The 20444-nt window shown below is 40.4% G+C and overlaps 1 protein-coding gene across 2 annotated transcripts; it reads left to right on the top strand.

The window, feature by feature from the left end:
• The first annotated feature begins 10564 nt into the window (after positions 1-10564).
• Positions 10565-20165, top strand: UBE2C (ubiquitin conjugating enzyme E2 C). Of its 2 annotated transcripts, XM_053689696.1 has the most exons (7): positions 10565-10765; positions 10847-10874; positions 10955-11041; positions 12590-12794; positions 17147-17206; positions 18497-18575; positions 19955-20165. In XM_053689696.1, exons 1-6 carry the CDS (start codon positions 10662-10664, stop codon positions 18553-18555), a joined length of 543 nt encoding a protein of 180 aa, XP_053545671.1. In that variant the 5' UTR covers positions 10565-10661; the 3' UTR covers positions 18556-18575; positions 19955-20165. The 2 variants fall into 2 exon arrangements, with proteins under 2 accessions (XP_053545671.1, XP_053545624.1); XM_053689649.1 differs by lacking the exon at positions 19955-20165 and having other exon boundaries at positions 10567-10765; positions 18497-18678.
• Positions 20166-20444: the final 279 nt, after the last annotated feature.

Below are 20444 nucleotides of genomic sequence, written 5' to 3'. Positions count from 1 at the left end.
AGCTGATTCCCAACACGCGCGTCACGACGTCATCACGGCATGGCGCGCTGTGTGGGAATGTCTGTGTCACAAGTAACCATGGCAAACACCGGGTAAACACATACCTCCGGTTGCCATGGTGATGCGCACGAGACGTCGCAACAGCAGCCAAACATCTGATGGGCGCAAATATACAGTGACATAGTGATGAACAAAAACAAGGGCCCTAGACAAGAGCCCTATTCAAACATTAGTGCAGCAACTTATAGCATAAAAACAGGTATCTATAATACTAGTAATAGGGTAATTAACCACAATTTATAGAAAATGGCTAGTAAAGCTACAAAAACCAATGTTTTAACATATATCACAGCCCTCTATACCCACTATGGTATCAGGGCATGTGGGCTGTAGCTAGCAACTAAAAGCCAAGTATGCTCAAAAAAATTAACATTGTATTGGCATCATACTCCAAAGGAGTAGGTAGAAACATATTACAACAGGATGACTCCCATAGTGTCCATGATTATTTGTAACAGCAGCCAAAGTCTATATTGGCATTCAATCCTCGAGGTGTTACTGTGTCCAAGGTGAAAATCCACCGGGCCTCCAGTTTCAGCAATGCTCGTCCTCTGTCCCCACCTCGCCTGTGACGAGGGACATGATCAATAAGAATTACTCGTAGTGAAGCAACACTGTGGCCCGCTTCCGCAAAGTGGCGTGCCACCGGCTCTTCTGACCGTCCCTTATCGATGGCCTGACGGATCGCCGTCTTGTGATTGGCCAGACGTTCCTTGAACGGTGTCACAGTTTTTCCAATGTAGTATTTGGAACATGGACAAATAATAGCGTAAATCACAAAGTCCGTGGAACAGGTAAGTCTGTGTTTAATTTTGTACCTCTTGTTGTTGTGAGGATGTTGGAAGGTAGTCCCTGCTAGGAGGTTGTTGCATGTGACACAACCGCCACATTTGTAGCAACCCGGTTTTCCTCTGTTCAGCCACATCTGTTTTTCGTAGCAGTGTGTAGGGTCGCTTAGCACCAGCAGGTCCCTCAGATTACTTGCTCGTTTATACACCACCCTTGGTTCCGGCATATCCTTGAAGGGAAGGCTTGTGTCCTTGGACAACATAAGCCAATTCTTGTTAATCACCTCCTGCGTAAGCCTCGATCCTGGGGTGTAGGTAGTTATAAAATTCAGTCGTTTAGGTTGTTCACTCCTAGCTCTTTTGGTGGTGGCCAAGTCCTGAGTTAAATCCAGTGCCTTACAGCATTGTTGTTCTATCAGCGTTGGTGGATAGCCCCTCTCCAAGAATTTTTCAGACATTTCAATCAGCTGTTTTTCCTTACGGGAGTCATCCGTGTTGTTGCGGACCACCCGCAGGAGTTGAGAGGAACTGACACCTTCTTTTTGGAATTTGGGGTGAAAGCTATGATAGTGGAGAATGGAATTTTTATCGGTCGGTTTCTTAAACAAAGTGGTTTCTAATCTGTATCCCCTCATGGTTCTGACCTTAGAAATTTCCAAATCCAAAAAGTGGATTTTATCCCTGCTGTGTTCCATTTTGAATCTGATGGTTGAGTCAAGGGAATTCAAACCACTAACCCATTCAACAAGACTCTCTGATGTGCCATTCCACACCAGAAAGACATCATCTATGTACCGTCTGTACAATCTAATGGGGTTCCGTCTGGAGAACACATTATCCTCCTCATACATCGCCATGTAAATGTTGGCATAGGACGGGGCCATATTCGACCCCATCGCTGTGCCCATGGTCTGTAAGAAATATTTGTCCTCAAAGCGAAAATAGTTTTTCTCCAGACAGAACTCCAGCAGATGTAAAATAAATTCAATAGGGGGGCCCGTGTACATGTGGTTGTCTATTAGAATACGTTTTACTATGTCAATGCCATGAGCATGGGGGATCACGGTATATAAGCTTACCACGTCCATGGTGACTAAAATGTCAGTTGTGGTCAAGTCATCCATACTTCTCAGCAGTTTGATCAATTCCGAAGAATCTTTCAAGTGTGCTGATGTATTCTGTACTACCGGTTGGAGGTATGAGTCAATGAACTCTGCCAGCGGTTGCATGAGCGATCCCCTGGCAGAAACAATTGGTCTGCCAGGAGGATCCTCAAGTGATTTATGAATCTTCGGTAATAGGTAAAGGATTGGACAAATCGGATGCTCTACCGTAAGGAATCCCAGTACATCATCATTGATGATGCCTGCCTGGTGGGCCAGTCCTAAGAATGAGTCAATTTGTTTTTTAAACAGTAGTGTCGGGTTGGATTGGAGTGGACGATATGTATCAGTGTCTTGTAGTTGTTTATACGCCTCCCCTCTATACTGTGAGTAGTCAAGTATCACGGTGGCACCACCCTTGTCCGCAGGCCTAATGACTATATCCCTGTCGGTAGACAAGGATTTTATGGCCCGTCTCTCTCCACTTGTTAGGTTATCCCTAGCCATGGGTAGGCTTTTATGTGATTCTATAAGTGAGGTGGTACAGATGTGGTGAAATGTTTTGATTGATGACCCATTCATCAATATAGAGGGGAGGCGTATAAACAACTACAAGACACTGATACATATCGTCCACTCCAATCCAACCCAACCCGACACTACTGTTTAAAAAACAAATTGACTCATTCTTAGGACTGGCCCACCAGGCAGGCGTCATCAATGATGATGTACTGGGATTCCTTACGGTAGAGCATCCGATTTGTCCAATCCTTTACCTATTACCGAAGATTCATAAATCGCTTGAGGATCCTCCTGGCAGACCAATTGTTTCTGCCAGGGGATCGCTCATGCAACCGCTGGCAGAGTTCATTGACTCATACCTCCAACCGGTAGTACAGAATACATCAGCACACTTGAAAGATTCTTCGGAATTGATCAAACTGCTGAGAAGTATGGATGACTTGACCACAACTGACATTTTAGTCACCATGGACGTGGTAAGCTTATATACCGTGATCCCCCATGCTCATGGCATTGACATGGTAAAACGTATTCTAATAGACAACCACATGTACACGGGCCCCCCTATTGAATTTATTTTACATCTGCTGGAGTTCTGTCTGGAGAAAAACTATTTTCGCTTTGAGGACAAATATTTCTTACAGACCATGGGCACAGCGATGGGGTCGAATATGGCCCCGTCCTAGGCCAACATTTACATGGCGATGTATGAGGAGGATAATGTGTTCTCCAGACGGAACCCCATCAGATTGTACAGACGGTACATAGATGATGTCTTTCTGGTGTGGAATGGCACATCAGAGAGTCTTGTTGAATGGGTTAGTTGTTTGAATTCCCTTGACTCAACCATCAGATTCAAAATGGAACACAGCAGGGATAAAATCCACTTTTTGGATTTGGAAATTTCTAAGGTCAGAACCATGAGGGGATACAGATTAGAAACCACTTTGTTTAAGAAACCGACCGATAAAAATTCCATTCTCCACTATCATAGCTTTCACCCCAAATTCCAAAAAGAAGGTGTCAGTTCCTCTCAACTCCTGCGGGTGGTCCGCAACAACACGGATGACTCCCGTAAGGAAAAACAGCTGATTGAAATGTCTGAAAAATTCTTGGAGAGGGGCTATCCACCAACGCTGATAGAACAACAATGCTGTAAGGCACTGGATTTAACTCAGGACTTGGCCACCACCAAAAGAGCTAGGAGTGAACAACCTAAACGACTGAATTTTATAACTACCTACACCCCAGGATCGAGGCTTACGCAGGAGGTGATTAACAAGAATTGGCTTATGTTGTCCAAGGACACAAGCCTTCCCTTCAAGGATATGCCGGAACCAAGGGTGGTGTATAAACGAGCAAGTAATCTGAGGGACCTGCTGGTGCTAAGCGACCCTACACACTGCTACGAAAAACAGATGTGGCTGAACAGAGGAAAACCGGGTTGCTACAAATGTGGCGGTTGTGTCACATGCAACAACCTCCTAGCAGGGACTACCTTCCAACATCCTCACAACAACAAGAGGTACAAAATTAAACACAGACTTACCTGTTCCACGGACTTTGTGATTTACGCTATTATTTGTCCATGTTCCAAATACTACATTGGAAAAACTGTGACACCGTTCAAGGAACGTCTGGCCAATCACAAGACAGCGATCCGTCAAGCCATCGATAAGGGACGGTCAGAACAGCCGGTGGCACGCCACTTTGCGGAAGCGGGCCACAGTGTTGCTTCACTACGAGTAATTCTTATTGATCATGTCCCTCGTCACAGGCGAGGTGGGGACAGAGGACGAGCATTGCTGAAACTGGAGGCCCGGTGGATTTTCACCTTGGACACAGTAACACCTCGAGGATTGAATGCCAATATAGACTTTGGCTGCTGTTACAAATAATCATGGACACTATGGGAGTCATCCTGTTGTAATATGTTTCTACCTACTCCTTTGGAGTATGATGTCAATACAATGTTAATTTTTTTGAGCATACTTGGCTTTTAGTTGCTAGCTACAGCCCACATGCCCTGATACCATAGTGGGTATAGAGGGCTGTGATATATGTTAAAACATTGGTTTTTGTAGCTTTACTAGCCATTTTCTATAAATTGTGGTTAATTACCCTATTACTAGTATTATAGATACCTGTTTTTATGCTATAAGTTGCTGCACTAATGTTTGAATAGGGCTCTTGTCTAGGGCCCTTGTTTTTGTTCATCACTATGTCACTGTATATTTGCGCCCATCAGATGTTTGGCTGCTGTTGCGACGTCTCACGCGCATCACCATGGCAACCGGAGGTATGTGTTTACCCGGTGTTTGCCATGGTTACCTGTGACACAGACATTCCCACACAGCGCGCCATGCCGTGATGACGTTGTGACGCGCGTTTTGGGAATCAGCTGTTTTCGGATGTCCAGGTGTGTTTGATATGCGCGGGAGGGAGCGGCACCACTTTGCAAGCTGATTGGCTATCACTTAGGGTTGGGTTGGTATTTAGGGGTGGTGTTTGTAGGTTCACATTATCCGGTCTGTATATCATTGAGAAAGGCTCACGATAGAGCCGAAACGTCTGGTTTCTCTTTTTTCTGAATAAATCAGAGTTTGAAAAATTTCCTGTGTGCCGGCTGTTCTTGGATCGTATTCAACAACGGAGGCCGTCCGTTGGATCCAGTTCTCCTTTACTATATATATATACTTAGGGTAGCAGTAATAGAAGTAGTTGTAAAATATTTTTTTCAATAAGCAATTCCAAATATGCTGCACGTATCACACAATCACTATGAATAGCGATCTACTATTTAGCATATCGTGCCAAAAAATTTCTATTGCGCATGCGCAGTCTTGATCGACGGCGAAACAGAGAGAGGCTTGTGAACGAGCAGTAGTGGGAGAAACGGGGCGTTTGTAGACCGGCCCATGGGATTGACTTTAATAAAAATAAAAACTCCCATAGCAGGAGCGGCTTGCTGGGCGGAGAATGAAGACTTGCTCAACGGTTATAACTGATAAGTTATCGATGTTATAACTTAATTTCTACACACTTTATTTAAAAAAAAAAAAAGTTCCATTTTAAAACAGTATGCTATGATTATATGTGACACTTTAAGATGGCGGGGACAATTGTGGGGTTGGGGAGGGAAGAGAGCTGTTTGGGAGGGATCAGGGGGTGGGATGTGTCAGGTGGGAGGTTGATCACTACACTAAAGCTAAAATGAACCCTACAAGCTCCCTACAAGCTCCCTAATTAACCCCTTCACTGCTGGGCATAATACAAGTGTGGTGCGCAGCTGCATTTAGCGGCCTTTTAATTACCAAAAAGCAATGCCAAAGCCATATATGTCTGCTATTTCTGAACAAAGGGGATCCCAGAGAAGTATTTACAACCATTTGTGCCATGATTGCACAAGCTGTTTGTAAATAATTTCGGTGAGAAACCTAAAATTGTGAAAAAGTTAGCGTTTTTTTTTTTTATTATTTGATCGCATTTGGTGGTGAAATAGTGACATGAAATATACCAAAATGGGCCTAGATCAATACTTTGGGTTGTCTACTACACTACACTAAAGCTAAAATTAGCCCTACAAGCTCCCTAATTAACCCCTTCACTGCTGGGCACAATACACGTGTAGTGAGCAGCGGCATTTAGCGGCCTTCTAATTACCAAAAAGCAATGCCAATGCCATATAAGTCTGCTATTTCGGAACAAAGGGAAGCATTTACAATCATTTGTGCCATAATTGCACAAGCTGTTTGTAAATAATTTCAGTGAGAATCCTAAAGTTTGTAAAAACGCTTGTGAAAGAATGAACGATTTTTTTTATTTGATCACATGTGGGGATGAAATGGTGACATGAAATATACCAAAATGGGCCTAGATCAATACACCCTAGCAACCCGGGACAAACCCCTAAAATCAGGACTGTCCCGCGAAAACAGGGACAGTTGGGGGTATGCATTTTGAACTTTACACTTGACAATGAGCTGTTATTTCATAGCTTGTTTACAAGGTATTGTGGTTGCTTATTATTAATGTGATAATTTATTACACCACTGTATCACCTTTAAAATCACTAAAAGAAATTGAAAATTAAAAATAAATCAATAAAAATATTTGTTAAAGGGACAGTCTACACCTATACAAACATTCATCCATACCTTAGATTTGGTGCCGATTTTCATAACTCCATACCCCCCAACTGTCCCGATTTTCGCGGGACAGTCCCGATTTTAGAGGTCTGTCCCCCTGTCCCGAGTTGCTAGCTATCTGTCCCGATTTGCCCCAGGCATTAAAAAAAAAAAAAAAAACATTTTAATTCTGTTGGGCCCATACTAAGAAGCAGCTGGCTTTGCTTTCACAGTGTTAGATACCTGTTTCCCTGTGGAAAAGGAATGGTGTGTGGGCTAAGCAGGAGTAAGAAGGCTGTATACACTCTGACCACGGGTAATGGTGACCTCTCTAACCTACCTCTGGTAGTGATGATGTCTAACCCCTGGTGATAATACTAGCATGCCTTCAGTTTTATACAATGAGCAGTGCTAATACCAGGGTAACAAACAGTGGCAGCCGCAGACTGCCAGCTAATGTGCTTGCCAACCCCAGGACCCCATACAATGAATGTAGTGCGTGTGTCTATCTGTATACATAACTGTGTGTGTGTATCTGTATGTATAAGTTTATGCTATGTAGTGTGTGTGTGTCTGCATGTATAAGTGTATACTATGTAGTGTCTGTGTATCTGCATGTATAAGTGTATGCTGCCTGTATAAGTGTATGCTATGTAATGTGTGTGTGCATCTGCATGTATAAGTGTATGCTATGTAGTGTGTGTGTGTGTGTGCATCTGCATGTATAAGTGTATGCTATGTAGTGTGTGTGTGTATCTTCATGTGTAAGTGTATGCTATGTAGTGTGTGTATCTTCATGTGTAAGTGTATGCTATGTAGTGTGTGTGTATCTGCATGTATAAGTGTATGCTATGTAGTGTGTGTGTATCTGCATGTATAAGTGTATGCTATGTAGTGTGTGTGTATCTTAGGGTTGCCACCTTCAATACAGAAAAATAAGGGACGCCTGCTGCAGCAGGGGTCGCACCCCTCTGGGCCACGATGACCACAGACCCGATGACGTGCCAGTGGTGGTAAATCACAACTTAAAACATGTTTTCATAAAAATATTAAGATTGATACATGGACATAATAAAAAAATATCTGCTATTGAAATCAGTGTGAACAGATGCACTCAGTCTCTCTCTATCACAACTCAAGTGGTCATCTCGTCATAGCTGAATACACAATACTTCTGTTATCAAGTTCTTTGTTCTCTTGGTATCTTTTGTTGAAAAGTGGGGATGTATACTTAGGCTGCCCATTTCTGGATCACTGCAGCGTAGGAGGATGACTTGTTGCTTTAGATATATGCTTTTAATGTTAGAGACAGATCTTTATTACTGGCTGCCAAGGACATGCAGTGAATCACTCTATACAGTGTTTCAGTTAACTCATATCATTTCAGGGACCTAACCAGAACATGATAACACAGGGGTTACTCCTACAGAAACTAAACAGGTTAATTCACACCATGGGGACCACATGCTCCTGGCCATAAGTTACCCATCACATATCTTATGTCTATTCTATACACTTGAGGGCAATGCATGCAAATTCATATCAATCACATAAATGATACAATAGAAAATCAATATGCAACTGCATTCTGGAGAAATGGGATTTATAAACGCTTCAATAAACAACTATGTACAATTTAAAGAGCTAGAGCTACAAAATAGATCATTATATAAATATATCACAAATATATAAATACAACTGTTATGATAAATATTACATATGAGTAGGTTGTTTAAATGGATAAAACTAATACATAGCTAGTACATGACCAAGGCTAAAAGAACAAAATATAATATTCTGAGATAGGATACATGAAGTATCCAGTAGGTCTACAGTAAAATACACCTTGTGTATATACGCATGTCTGTGTAAATAAAGGCATGAGAGCAGTTACACAGTGTACATACAGTGTGACAGTACTACTACCGTACATAAATACTCCTGTCATATGAAACACCCCACTGATGAGTGCAGCCGTGACTCAGACATGTTCAGTATCTTACACAGCTGCACTAACACGCTGCCAGGTTATCACACAAACAAACACTTGCACTGTCAGGAAGGTCTACTACGTAATCTGTGAACTCCTATGTGACAGCTAAGGAAAGTAGATATACGCAAAGAACAACGTCAAGGTACTTACCGGAACGTTGAATCGGAGACCGACCTGCTGTGCAGACTGCGTTGTGCGCGCGCCAGTCCTAATACCCCAGGTCCCCGCCCCTCCCAGTATGCGACTGAAGGAACTGAAGTGGTGAGCCGAGCGGCCATATTAGTAAAGTCTGTAACCTAGCGACCTAATGCACCTTAATGAGAATTGAAGTCATGAGCGGCCATATTAGTAAAGGGATGCAGGAATCCAGGCATTAGACTTTAAAAAATCGGCTTTTGCAACCCTACTAGTAGAAAATACGGGACAAACCCCGTCCCGTATTGATTCAAAACGGAACGCACTATTTTAATCTCAAATACGGGACAATTCCGTATTGTAAGGGACGGGTGGCAACCCTAGTGTATCTGCATGTGTAAGTGTATGCTATGTAGTGTGTGTGTGTATCTGCATGTGTAAGTGTATACTATGCAGTGTGTGTGTATCTGCATGTATAAGTGTATGCTATGTAGTGTGTGTGTATCTGCATGTGTAAGTGTATGTAGTGTAATTTTTGCTGACTTTAAAGGCCAGAATTTAGAATATTAATGGGGAATGCAGAGAGCAGTTTTAAGGATCTAATTAAGATAAAAATATTTAGCAATGTCTTTGCAAAGGATAATTAAATACATAGCTCACATAGCTATACCAGTGGTTTGAGCTTGTGTGTGATTTGCTGCCTAAGTGTATTAAAATCTATGACTTTATTTAGAATTTTATTTATATTACTTTGGTCTTATGATTTTTTAAGCCCCGCCCACCACATTTCAATTTTTTTGCCGGGGGTGGGGGGGGGGGGGGTGTCCCTCTTTTGAATTTTGAAATGTTGGGAGGTATGTAACTCACCCCTTCAACCCTAACGAGTCAGCAACACATCTGAAGTTATTTGAAATTAAAAGTTTAATTTTAATTGTTAAAAATGGCCGACAAACTCCGCCCAATCCCTTCTTCTCCTACCTTATCGTGGTGTTCTTTCTCTAGCTAACACTCGTGCATGTAGCACCAAGCGACGTTGGTATTATCAAAACACGCCTGCGCATCTTTAGGGAAGTGAGGAAGCGGAATATGTCTAAGCTCTCTGTTTGAGATGTTTTGGTTGCGAATTTCTGGTTCCACTACTGGTGGAAAAACAACAAAAGCGTGAGACAGAATTTTAACCGGTGATCCACTTTTGATTGGACCATTGAACTTAACAATTAGTCTATAATGTCGTTCTTAGGCGGAGCTGGGCGGCCATTTCTGTCAAAATCAAATTTTTTATTTCAAATAACTTCAGTTGTGTCGCTGACTTGTTAGGGTTGAAGGGGTGAGTTATGAAAATTGGCACCAAATCTAAGGTATGGGCGAATGTTTGTATAGGTGTAGACTGTCCCTTTAACATTCCAGGATCAGCTCATTCTCAAAATATTGAGTAATTGGTTTAAAGTATTGCGAATAAAAGTCCAAATAACTAAAATATAAATTAAAATTTCAAACAACAGATATTACAATTAATGCACATTTTCAAATATACAAATAAGGCAAAAACATACAACATGAACATCGTGAGAATATTTATGTAGTTCCATATTACGCCTTTGTTATTTTGATTTAAACTAGAGGAGCTAGAAAACGTAATTGATTTAGTTTGAGTGATATGTCCTTCATCCAATCATAACAAAGCGTCTCGTCCCTAAATCAGCTAATGGTATTTCTCGCTTTCAAACGTCGCCTAGTGTTGCCCGCCCTCAATCACCATGGAAGCTAGAAAAGTGCAATCTGATTGGCTATATCAAACTTATCAGCGCCTCTGATTCGCTGGTTGTTTCGACGTTTAAACCATTCAAACAGGGTGCGGGAGGTTGATGTCATTGGTGCCGGCGTAGGTAGGAGTAGACGTTGACTGTTACGTTTTTCTGTGTTATCCCATACAATGGCCTCACAAAATGTTGATCCGGCATCTGCTACGATCTCCGGTGCTTCTCGCAAGGGCCAGGAATCCGGGGTTTCCGCTGCCCGTGGCTCTGTAGGAAAGAGGTAAAAGCTGGTAGCTCGCTGATCTCTGTGAGCGCAGATTCTCGTTTGGCAAACAGTGTAACCCTTTGTGTTTTCTTTCAGACTACAGCAGGAGTTAATGACGCTCATGGTGAGTTCCCATTATTTATTCTAATCGTAAATTGCACACACATTTATATTTCTATCTCATCTAAATGTTTTTGTTTCCAGATGTCTGGCGATAAAGGAATTTCCGCTTTTCCCGAATCCGATAACCTGTTCAAATGGATCGGGACTATTGATGGAGCTGCAGGGACCGTGAGTAATGTAACAATAGACTGCTTACATCTACTACCATTGTAGCAACAACAACAAAAAAATACACCAAAGGCCTTCTATTGTTTTTTTGACAATGGAGCACTTGTGTTTACGGGTGCCTATATTTGAAGTGTATGTAATATATAATTTACAGTATGTATTCACCTGAACATTGGAAGAGATCTTTAGAATAGTGTAGTTATTGGAATTGCAAGTTTATCAGTTTTATAGGCTTTGGGTAATTGAGTAGGCCAAAGACCTGTTATATCCTCCTTTTTTATTTTAATATGTCTAGTTCATCCCAGATGACTGCTTTGCTCCTTACAGGAGCACATAACTGGTCACATGTTGCAGGGTTATATTTAATTGAATATTGCAAGTCACCCTTTTTGAGCAATACATTGCTATTTTCAGTACAAAAAAAAAGTCAGTGTATAAGCATACATCTTTAAAGTAATCAAACATTGTATAGCATTACCTATGGGTTGATGAAGACAACTAATCATGGATACTTTTAAAAAGGCAACCTTCAATTTTTGAAATATTGGCAATTGTTTGTATATCAGAAGCATTGACATATTTAAAGGGACAGTCTACTTGAAAATGTAGACTCATCCCCCTGTTTTGATAGATACATATAGATATAACTTGTATATAAGCCTCTGCAGACATGCAGTTTAGCCAATCAATGCAGACTCCTAAATAATTTCAAGGGTTTGAGAACAGTTAGTAGACACATTAACTAGTACTGTCTAACTGAAATACTTTCAAAATGCTCTGAGCTAAGAGGTGGGTTTCAACGGTTTAGAAATTCGTTTGAGCCTAGCTAGGTTTAGTCTTTCAAAAATACCACCAAGGGAACAAAGCAAATTTGATAAAAGTAAATCGGAAAGTTGTTTACAATTGCATGCCCTATCTGAATCATGTAATTTTTAATGTTGACTAGACTGTCCCTTTTTTTAAACTTTAAAGTAAAGTTGCGGCGCTCGGATCATTTGTATGTAGCCTTTGCGCTAATATATGAAATTGCTCACTTTTAAGAACAAAAAATTGTTAATATTTTAATACTTATTTTTTTCTATTGACAGTGTTGTTGCTCCGCCCTCTTATTTCCTGGTTAGTGCTCTATCCCATGTAGAAAGTGGCCCCACCCGCTTTCTACGTAAGCAGCCAGGCTCACTCCCTATTAACTAAGATGCGTGCGTTGTGTTGAGCATGCACTGTAGATAGAGGGGGCGGTTTGTCTACACTCGTGGCCGCCTAACGGCCATGATTTCAGTTGGATGCCGGAGTTTACGTCACCATAACAAAATGTGACACAGAGCCAGGCATTCCGCTGGACTCTAGTATTTAAGGTTTGCAGTGTCCTATTGTTAATCAAAATAAAAAAAAAAAGATGAATTAAACTTTATTTTTATTGATCTGTCAAATCCTGCTTTTCATATGGTACAACTTTACCTTCACTTTAATGTTGGGGTGTAAGCACACTGTATGGATTGTTTACATGCTAAATTCCCTTTTAACTTTTATCTCCGTGTTTCTTTGTAGGTTTATGAAAGCCTGCGGTATAAGTTATCTTTGGAGTTCCCAAGTGGTTATCCCTATAATGCTCCAACTGTGAAGTTTATTACTCCTTGCTATCATCCTAATGTGGACAGTCATGGAAACATTTGCTTAGACATCTTGAAGGACAAATGGTCTGCTCTTTATGATGTCAGGACGATTCTTTTGTCTATACAGAGTCTGCTAGGAGGTGAGGTCCATTGCTTTGTATGCTGATCCCTACTCTCTAGACACCATTAGATGAAAACTGATTGCATTTTCCACTCAGTTTAACTTGGATCTGTCAATTTTATTGGAGTTTTTTTATTTCTGTAACCTTTATCATTTATACTAATCTGTAGAACTAGTGCACTGATACATATAGCAGAGCTTAACAATCCCAGTTGCCATAGAGCTCATTTTATAAATGTAGCACAGTTTGCAAGTAAAATCCCTTTTGCCCCTGCTGCCATTTGAAAATGACTGTCTGGCTCCGCCCCTTTTTTGTCATCCATGACATCATGATCTTCTTCTGATCCCTTTAATCTTTCTAACTTACTCGTAACTGGCATTAGCGCATGCGCAATGCGCTTATTCTATTGTTTGGGAACATTTTCACACCGGAACACAAACACTGGCTCATTATCTGAGCGGATCATAGTTGCAGTGTACCTGTGCTCCCCTCCGGCAGCAGTTATCAGTTCCCACATTGGATTATATTGCAAAGTGTATGGTAAGTCTCTTCCACGTTCTACTTATTTGGCAGCACTGTTTAAAGCAGTATAAAACGTGTGTCCCCATGATCCAGGTTAGAGGATCGTCAAAATAACTAAACTTGGTAGGAAAGATTTTCTATAATAGAGCATTCCTATTTGCTGCCAGCCATTCCCCTCAACTGTTAGACATTTACACTCGCTGACAGTTGAGGGGAATGGCTAGCAGCAAATGGAAGCAAATATGAATGCTCTATTATAGAAAATCTTTCCTACAAAGTTTAGTTATTTTGACGATCCTCTAACCTGAATCATGGGGACACCTGTTTTATACTGCTTTAAACAGTGCTGCCAAATAAGTAGAATGTGGAAGAGACTTACCATACACTTTGCAATATAATCCAATGTGGGAACTGATAACTGCTGCCGGAGGGGAGCACAGGACACTGGTACACTGCAACTATGATCCGCTCAGATGAGCCAGCGTTTTTGTTCCCGTGTGAAAGTTTCCCCAGAGTAGAATTTGCGCATGTGCTAATGCCGGTTACGAGTAAGTTAGAAAAATTACAGGGATCAGAAGATCATGTCACGGATGATGGAAAAAGGGGCGGAGACAGACCTTTTCAAGTGGCGGCAAAAGTAAGTGATTTTTACTTGCAAACGGAATATCTGTAAACTGCTATATTTGTAAAAAAAAAAAAAAAAAAAAATCCATGGCAACTTTATAGATCCAAGTTAAAACTATTTTTGGGTTGACTGTCCCTTAAGTGTTAAACAGATATGTCAACTACTGCAGTATAGTTCCTTCTCATTTCAGGTATCTGACTTCCTTTAAAACACAAATGCTTAGTGGTTCCCATAAAGGGTAATGATTTTAAACCACTGCACTCACACACACTTCTGTTCAACAGTGTTCACTTTTTTTTTTTAAATCAGAAATCCTTTAAAATATGCACTGCAAGATAATTATTTTGTGCAATAAAATAACTACACGAGTCTAAAGTAAAATATATTCTTCTATGCAGTGTCAGTTTTACCAATTTTAATCCTGATATTTTGGTATCTAAATTATAGTAAAGTCAAAATGACTTTGCTTCAGATGGAAGGCTGTTTACCTTTGCATGGTTGTTTTTTTTTTTTTTTTTGTTTTTTTTTTGTAACCTTTGCTGAAAAGGATACTTAGTTGGGCTCAGGAGCAGCAATGCTCTACTGTGAGGTAGCTGTGCTACACTGCTATTCCTTCAGCAAAGGATTCCAAGAGAATGAAGCAAATTTGATAGTACACTGGAAAATGGAATTGATAGAGGATGAGTTCACTCAGTGGCAGTAACATTAGGTTTCCATGAAATATTAAATCTTGTTCCCCAATCTTCCCAAACAAGCTCAGACTTGAGTAAAAAAATCTCTTCCATGGTATAGATGTATGCCATAAAATTAAGTATCTTGGGCCAACTTGGGGGAGAGGCTTCTTTCCAAGATTTGACTATAGCTGCCTTGACTAACAAATAGGTAGATGCAAAGATAAGTGGTTTTTAGGGAGAGTATGGGTACTAATTTGAAGAAGAGCAAGGGCAGGTGTCTTTGGTCAGGGAGTGCCCACTTTGGATAGCGTGAGAAAGCAGATGTTCCATAATAGTCTTATTTTGGGGCAATCACACCAAATATGGAGTGTCGCCAGTGTGCCCACAATTGCGCAAGCACATAGGAGCAGTGTTGTACATTTTAGCTTGTCGCGTTGGGATGTAATACCAATGTGTTAATACTTTGTGGTATGTTTCCATCAAAGTGATACGATACAATGAGTGGCTTTTTTGGTGAGTGTTAAGGTATGCTGCCATACTTGGAAGGTAATGGAAGTGTTCACTTAAGTCTCCCATCGTTGCAAGTGGGATGAGTTGTCTATCAGGATTGTGTCTCCTAACAAGGTGTAGTGTGTGTGTGTGTGCAAAGGGGTTTGCAAAGCCTTTTGCCTCGTTTCCAGGTAATTTCCCAAGCAGTTAGAGGGCGAGACAAGCCGGGTCTAAATCCCCCAGCTAACAAACTTTTTACTATGGCAAACTGGACTATCTTGTAGTGTGGGACAGTATTGTCTGTCTTCTAATGTATGGAAGCGAGCTTGTGGAGCGGGTGTCCAAAGGTCAGACAATTTGGACGCCTAGCTGGGTCCATTTATGTATGTGTTTGGGAGACTTGTGAGTAGGCCTGCTAATGAGGTAAGTGATGTGGGGCTATGTGTGTATGGTGTCTAATTCTGTCCCATACCGAAAGGCATTCCTGGATTATGTTGGAGTCCAGATTAGGTCTTGTAAGTATATGTGATGAGGTAAAGAGGCTTGCTCAGTTTTCCATTTACCTGGAGAGTTGAGTGCTCCCCATTGGGCTATATGTCTAAGCATAGCTCCCTCATAGTACCAGACTATATATAGAGGGGGAAGCCAGACCACCGCTTCTTAAAGGGTTTTGTAAAATTTTGTGTGCCGCTGTGGGGGGGGGGGGGGGTTATTACGCCATATACTTGGTGAATTCGCTTTGAAATTGTAGGAGTAGATATTTTGGTTTAACTGCTGTGGGTGTGGAATATAAAGCTTGAATGGCTGTCAGTCTCTGTAGGGAATCCGAAAATCTTGAGGACCTCCCATAGGTAATCCCAATGTACCTGGTCAAAGGCCTTTTCGGCATCTTAAGGAGATGACTGAAAAAGGGTTTATTTAGTTTGGTGGATTCATTGAGTACGTTGTAGGCGTCTCGTATTGTCCGGCCCTTCACGTTTGGGGGTGAAGCCTAACTGGTCAAGGTTAATGAGGTGAGGGAGTAGTTTAGAGATGCGGTTTGCTAATAACTTAGCAGATTTTGACATTTCCATTATGATGGATATGGGTCTGTAATTAGAGCATTAAGATGGGTCTTTGTTTGCTAAGTGCTGCCTGAGTTTGCAAAACATTGCCCTATTTGTGAAGGGAGTTTAAAAAGTTGGTGTATGCGAGGGGTACATGTCCGGCGTTTCAATTTGTTTTCCAAGAGTGTCATCTTTGTTGCCTTTATGGTAAAATAGCTGCTTTTGGTTTTAGTAGATTCTCTTGTTTATGCTGTAGTTCTAGGGGGGCTTCGGGGTTTCATGATTATGTATCTTGATATGAGATTGGGCTAGGGATAGGCTGGCCTGTTTTTTTGAGGTAGGCTTGTCTCCTGATGAGGCGGTCTCTAAAGGTGACCTTTGTAGCGCCCCAGAGTGTCACAAGAAACTAAATTATTGTCAATTTGCATGAAGAGGTTAATTTCCTTTCGTAGATCTTCCCAAAAAGTAACATCCAAGAGTGTATGGTAGGAAGACACCAGGAGGTTTTAGTGCGGCACAGAAAATATAATAAAGTCTGGAATATGCTTGGTGGGAGAAATGAGTGAAGTCCCTGTCTCTCAGGTGAAGGGACTGCTGTATGTCATAGTAACCTGATTGGGACATGACTCTTTTTTTGAATCTGAGTGAAAGGCGTTCAGCTTGGGCTTGGTGGGGTTTCAGGTTTTCCTGTCTAAATTAGAGTCCCATGTCATGGAAAAGTCTCCTGCTAGGATGACTACCTAATTTAACACTACCGAGTGTAAAAAAAAAAAAAAAAAAAAAAATTGCAATGATTTGGGCTGATGAGTGTTGGGGAGGTAAATTGATGCAAGAGTATATGTCACGTGATTTAGCTTGCAAATTACTATAGCAAAATATGGCATGAGGATCCTTTAACTTGTATTTGTGCGTAGGCTATCCTTTTGTGTATTAAAATGGCTTGACTTTTTTTTTTTTTTACACTCACTAGTTTGTGTGCAGATTAAGTACTGATTCCAAGTGTTCTTTCCTCAGAGCCCAACAACGAAAGTCCTTTGAATCCACATGCTGCAGAACTTTGGCAGAATCAGACAAGTAAGTGGGCTACTATATGAAATCTGTTCATATGTTTTGCTTATCGGGATTGAAAGGTAAAACATTAAATGTGCATGAATGCATTTCATTATTAAAGGGACATAAGACAGGTTAAGATCTGTGCATATTCTAAAAGGGCTATATAGTTTGCATTACATTTTAAAAATTGCTGGCAAGTATTTTCAAATCTAAGCAAAATTACATAGCTAAGCTGCATAGATGTGTGGGGAGAGTTAGAGCTTTTCAATTCAGAAACCTAAAAGAAAGGGTTAATGGTGAGGCACTGCAGTATAAATTTACAGGTAAAGTAATTAAAGTACATATTGTATCCCAACTTGTTTTATGTCCCTTTAACTAGAAGCATTTTTGCTAATGCAATTATATGGGGGGCGGGTTCTAATTAAAATTTAAATGCACATTAAGTTTCAACTTTTTTTTTTTTTTTCTATCCTTTTTAATTTTACACTTTTTTTTTTTTGCAAATCTTGATTATTCAGGTTTTTTTTTTTTTTGTTCTCCTCCATATAAGTACAGAAAATTGAATTCTAGCATTAATAAAGTAACTGTAGAGTAGACTATTGTAAGAGTAGGAATCTGTATCCTACAAACTTCAGCGCCCCCCCCCCATTTAATCTAACTTATCATGAATATTCATCTTGTCATAGATGCTTTTTAGAGTATATATTCACCTGTAACACTGCATGCATTTTAGAACTTCATTTGTTTAAAGGGCCATTAACTGGTGTTAAAGTACCACTGAGGGGCCTCAGCGCAGTGCCAGTAACATAACTGGGTTGCAAAGCGTTAAAACACATAGCTTGCTAGTGAAATCACATACTGACAAATTAAATTTTTAGTTTATCACTATAATGGCCCATTCAGGAAGCAGAGGCCAAATTAGCCAGTTTTGATAGTTGGGGTGTGTTTGTGAATAGAAAAAAAAATCCCACTGTTATACATAGCAGGGTTGTCCAACCACATAAAGACCTCCATTGTGTTTCCTTTGTCCCACCACTAGTCTCCCTATGGGTAGACTCTGCTACTTGCTTTTTCCTGTTTGTGTGACCCAGGTCTGTGCCGACTATTTTGCTGATGTACTGTTCGAAAAGGTTATATAAAAGTTCAAATTGATAGAAATTGGTTAAAAAAAAAAAGGAATTTTCACACGTGCTCTGTAAATTTGCAGTGTCCCTACTGTCCTGATTCTGGTGCAAGCTAAGATTTGTCATTCGATTAAATTTGCTTGTTTGAGAGGTAATTTTTTTTTTTTTTTTTTTTCCCCCTCTTTAGTGTACAAGAAGCACCTACATGATCAGTATAAGAAGCAAGTCCGAGACAAGGACATCTGACATCTTACCTCAATTGCATTGTGTGTCTTGCGCTGTAAATGTCTGCTGTAATATACGCTTAACTTAATGCTAGTATGAATTTGTATAAATAAAGGGATTTTATAATTTTGTTATGTCACTCCAGTTGAAATGTTGTGTGGCTTCTTGATATGTCTATTGTATGACCAAGTAGCTTAGGTAATATAAGGGCTATTAATCAAGCTGAGGCAGACAGGGGTGCATATACATACCCCTGTCTGCCTCTGGCAGACTGAATTCCCCTGGAGGAATTCAGCTTTGCGCTTGCATGCAATCCTGCGCACAGCCAATCACACGTGGGCAAGAGCTGTCAATTTCCCTGGTCAGACAAGACCGGGGAGATTGCATTTTGTCACCTTAGCGGTTGGCGAAGAGGTTAGGAAAGTAGTGTTCTGACTGCTGCTTGTTAATAATGGCGTGCAGGTTCTCTTGTGAGAACCTGCAGCTGTAGTGGGTCGCAAGGCTTGCGATGCCTTTGGTAAATCAACCCCTATGTATTCTGACATAAAGGAGTGAGGTTTTAGCTTATATTTTTATTTTAATTAATGTACAAATGGCATTGGAACATATTCTAATACATAGAATCTTCATATTGCACTTCAGCTTGTATTTACAGGGACACTGAATGCTTTGATATTTATCCCTTTTGCTGCAGAGACCAAATTGAGCTTTTTTTTTTCTTTAACTACATTTTAAACACTTAGTGACCCACACAAATGAGAGTTTTTGTTTTTTTTTCCAACAAGCCCTGCAGATTCACCATTTTTTTTTTTTTTTATATATATTTTTTTATTTCATGGTATGTGTGATAGCTGCCATACAGTGGGTTTGGGTTTTAAAATAAAAATTTACAGAGGCTGTTGTGTAGTACAGACATAAGTTGTTTTTTTTTTTTTTTTCTTGAGGGACTTTTCTACTATAAAATTAACTATTTTGGGTCCCTTGTAGCTACCTGTATGTCGTCTACTTGTTGAGACCTCTTTGAAGTTATCGCTAGGCCACCAACTATCACCAGCCTCAGATGGCTGAAAACAGTGTTTGATCGGCGATCCACCTGCATACCAGAAGAGCTTGTTTTGTTATGAACAATTAAACCTTGCACTACTTAAAATGAACACCGCTTTTAGGCAAACCCTGCTATAGATCTTTTCATAATAATTTTTAGCATATAGCCATGGTTTAGCCTAGTCTTCACTAGAATGCAAACCCAGCATGGTTTCTTCAAAAAATGCACAGGATGGGTGGATGTTTTCTCTTAGAAACACAACAATCCAAAAATACTAGGTTCACAAAATCTTTACACTTGACTGATTTATAGCAAAGCTTTAAAGAGTAATCCAAAAATGTGCTAACACAGCAATGCCGGCTTTCTCTTATCAAGGTGTGGCCTCACCAGATGGTCGCTCCTGGGGAAGCCGTGATTGGAGACTATGTGCAGAGGAGCTGCAGGCGTGGGTTCGGTGATCCGGTGTTTCAGAAGTATTTGTAAAATCTGGTGCAATGTAAAATTTCATAAATGAAAGTGCCCCTGTTGAGTATTTTCTTTCTTGCTAATGGGCACTTTATCATAAAAAGTTGACTTTCACTTTAAATGACAATTGTGTCCCTTAATTTCAATGGAAGGTTTCTTGTTGCTAAAGCTTCAATGTACTATCAACCTTGAGATGAGCAATAGGCCAGTGAGCCAACCAAGAGAACCAGGTGTGCATAATGGTGTCATTTTTTATTATGTGCTTAGCTGCTCTGGAGCTAACTTAAAGGGACATGCCACTCACATTTTTTCTTTTATGATTTAGAAGGAGAATGCAATTTTAAACATCTTTCTAATTTACTTATTATCTAATTTGTTTTATTCTCTTGATTTTCTTTGA

Source organism: Bombina bombina, chromosome 1, assembly GCF_027579735.1.
Source record: "Bombina bombina isolate aBomBom1 chromosome 1, aBomBom1.pri, whole genome shotgun sequence".
Taxonomy (NCBI): Eukaryota; Metazoa; Chordata; class Amphibia; order Anura; family Bombinatoridae; genus Bombina; species Bombina bombina.
The sequence above is the reverse complement of the archived record's forward strand: the minus strand, read 5'-3'. Positions and strand labels throughout refer to the sequence as shown.

Bases quoted from the DNA above. Each gene is read 5' to 3' on its own strand.
- UBE2C (XM_053689696.1), top strand. From the start codon at position 10,662: ATGGCCTCACAAAATGTTGATCCGGCATCTGCTACGATCTCCGGTGCT. The intron at 10,875-10,954 runs GTGAGTTCCCAT...TTTTGTTTCCAG, and splicing joins AGGAGTTAATGACGCTCATG to ATGTCTGGCGATAAAGGAAT. The intron at 12,795-17,146 runs GTGAGGTCCATT...TTCTTTCCTCAG, and splicing joins TATACAGAGTCTGCTAGGAG to AGCCCAACAACGAAAGTCCT.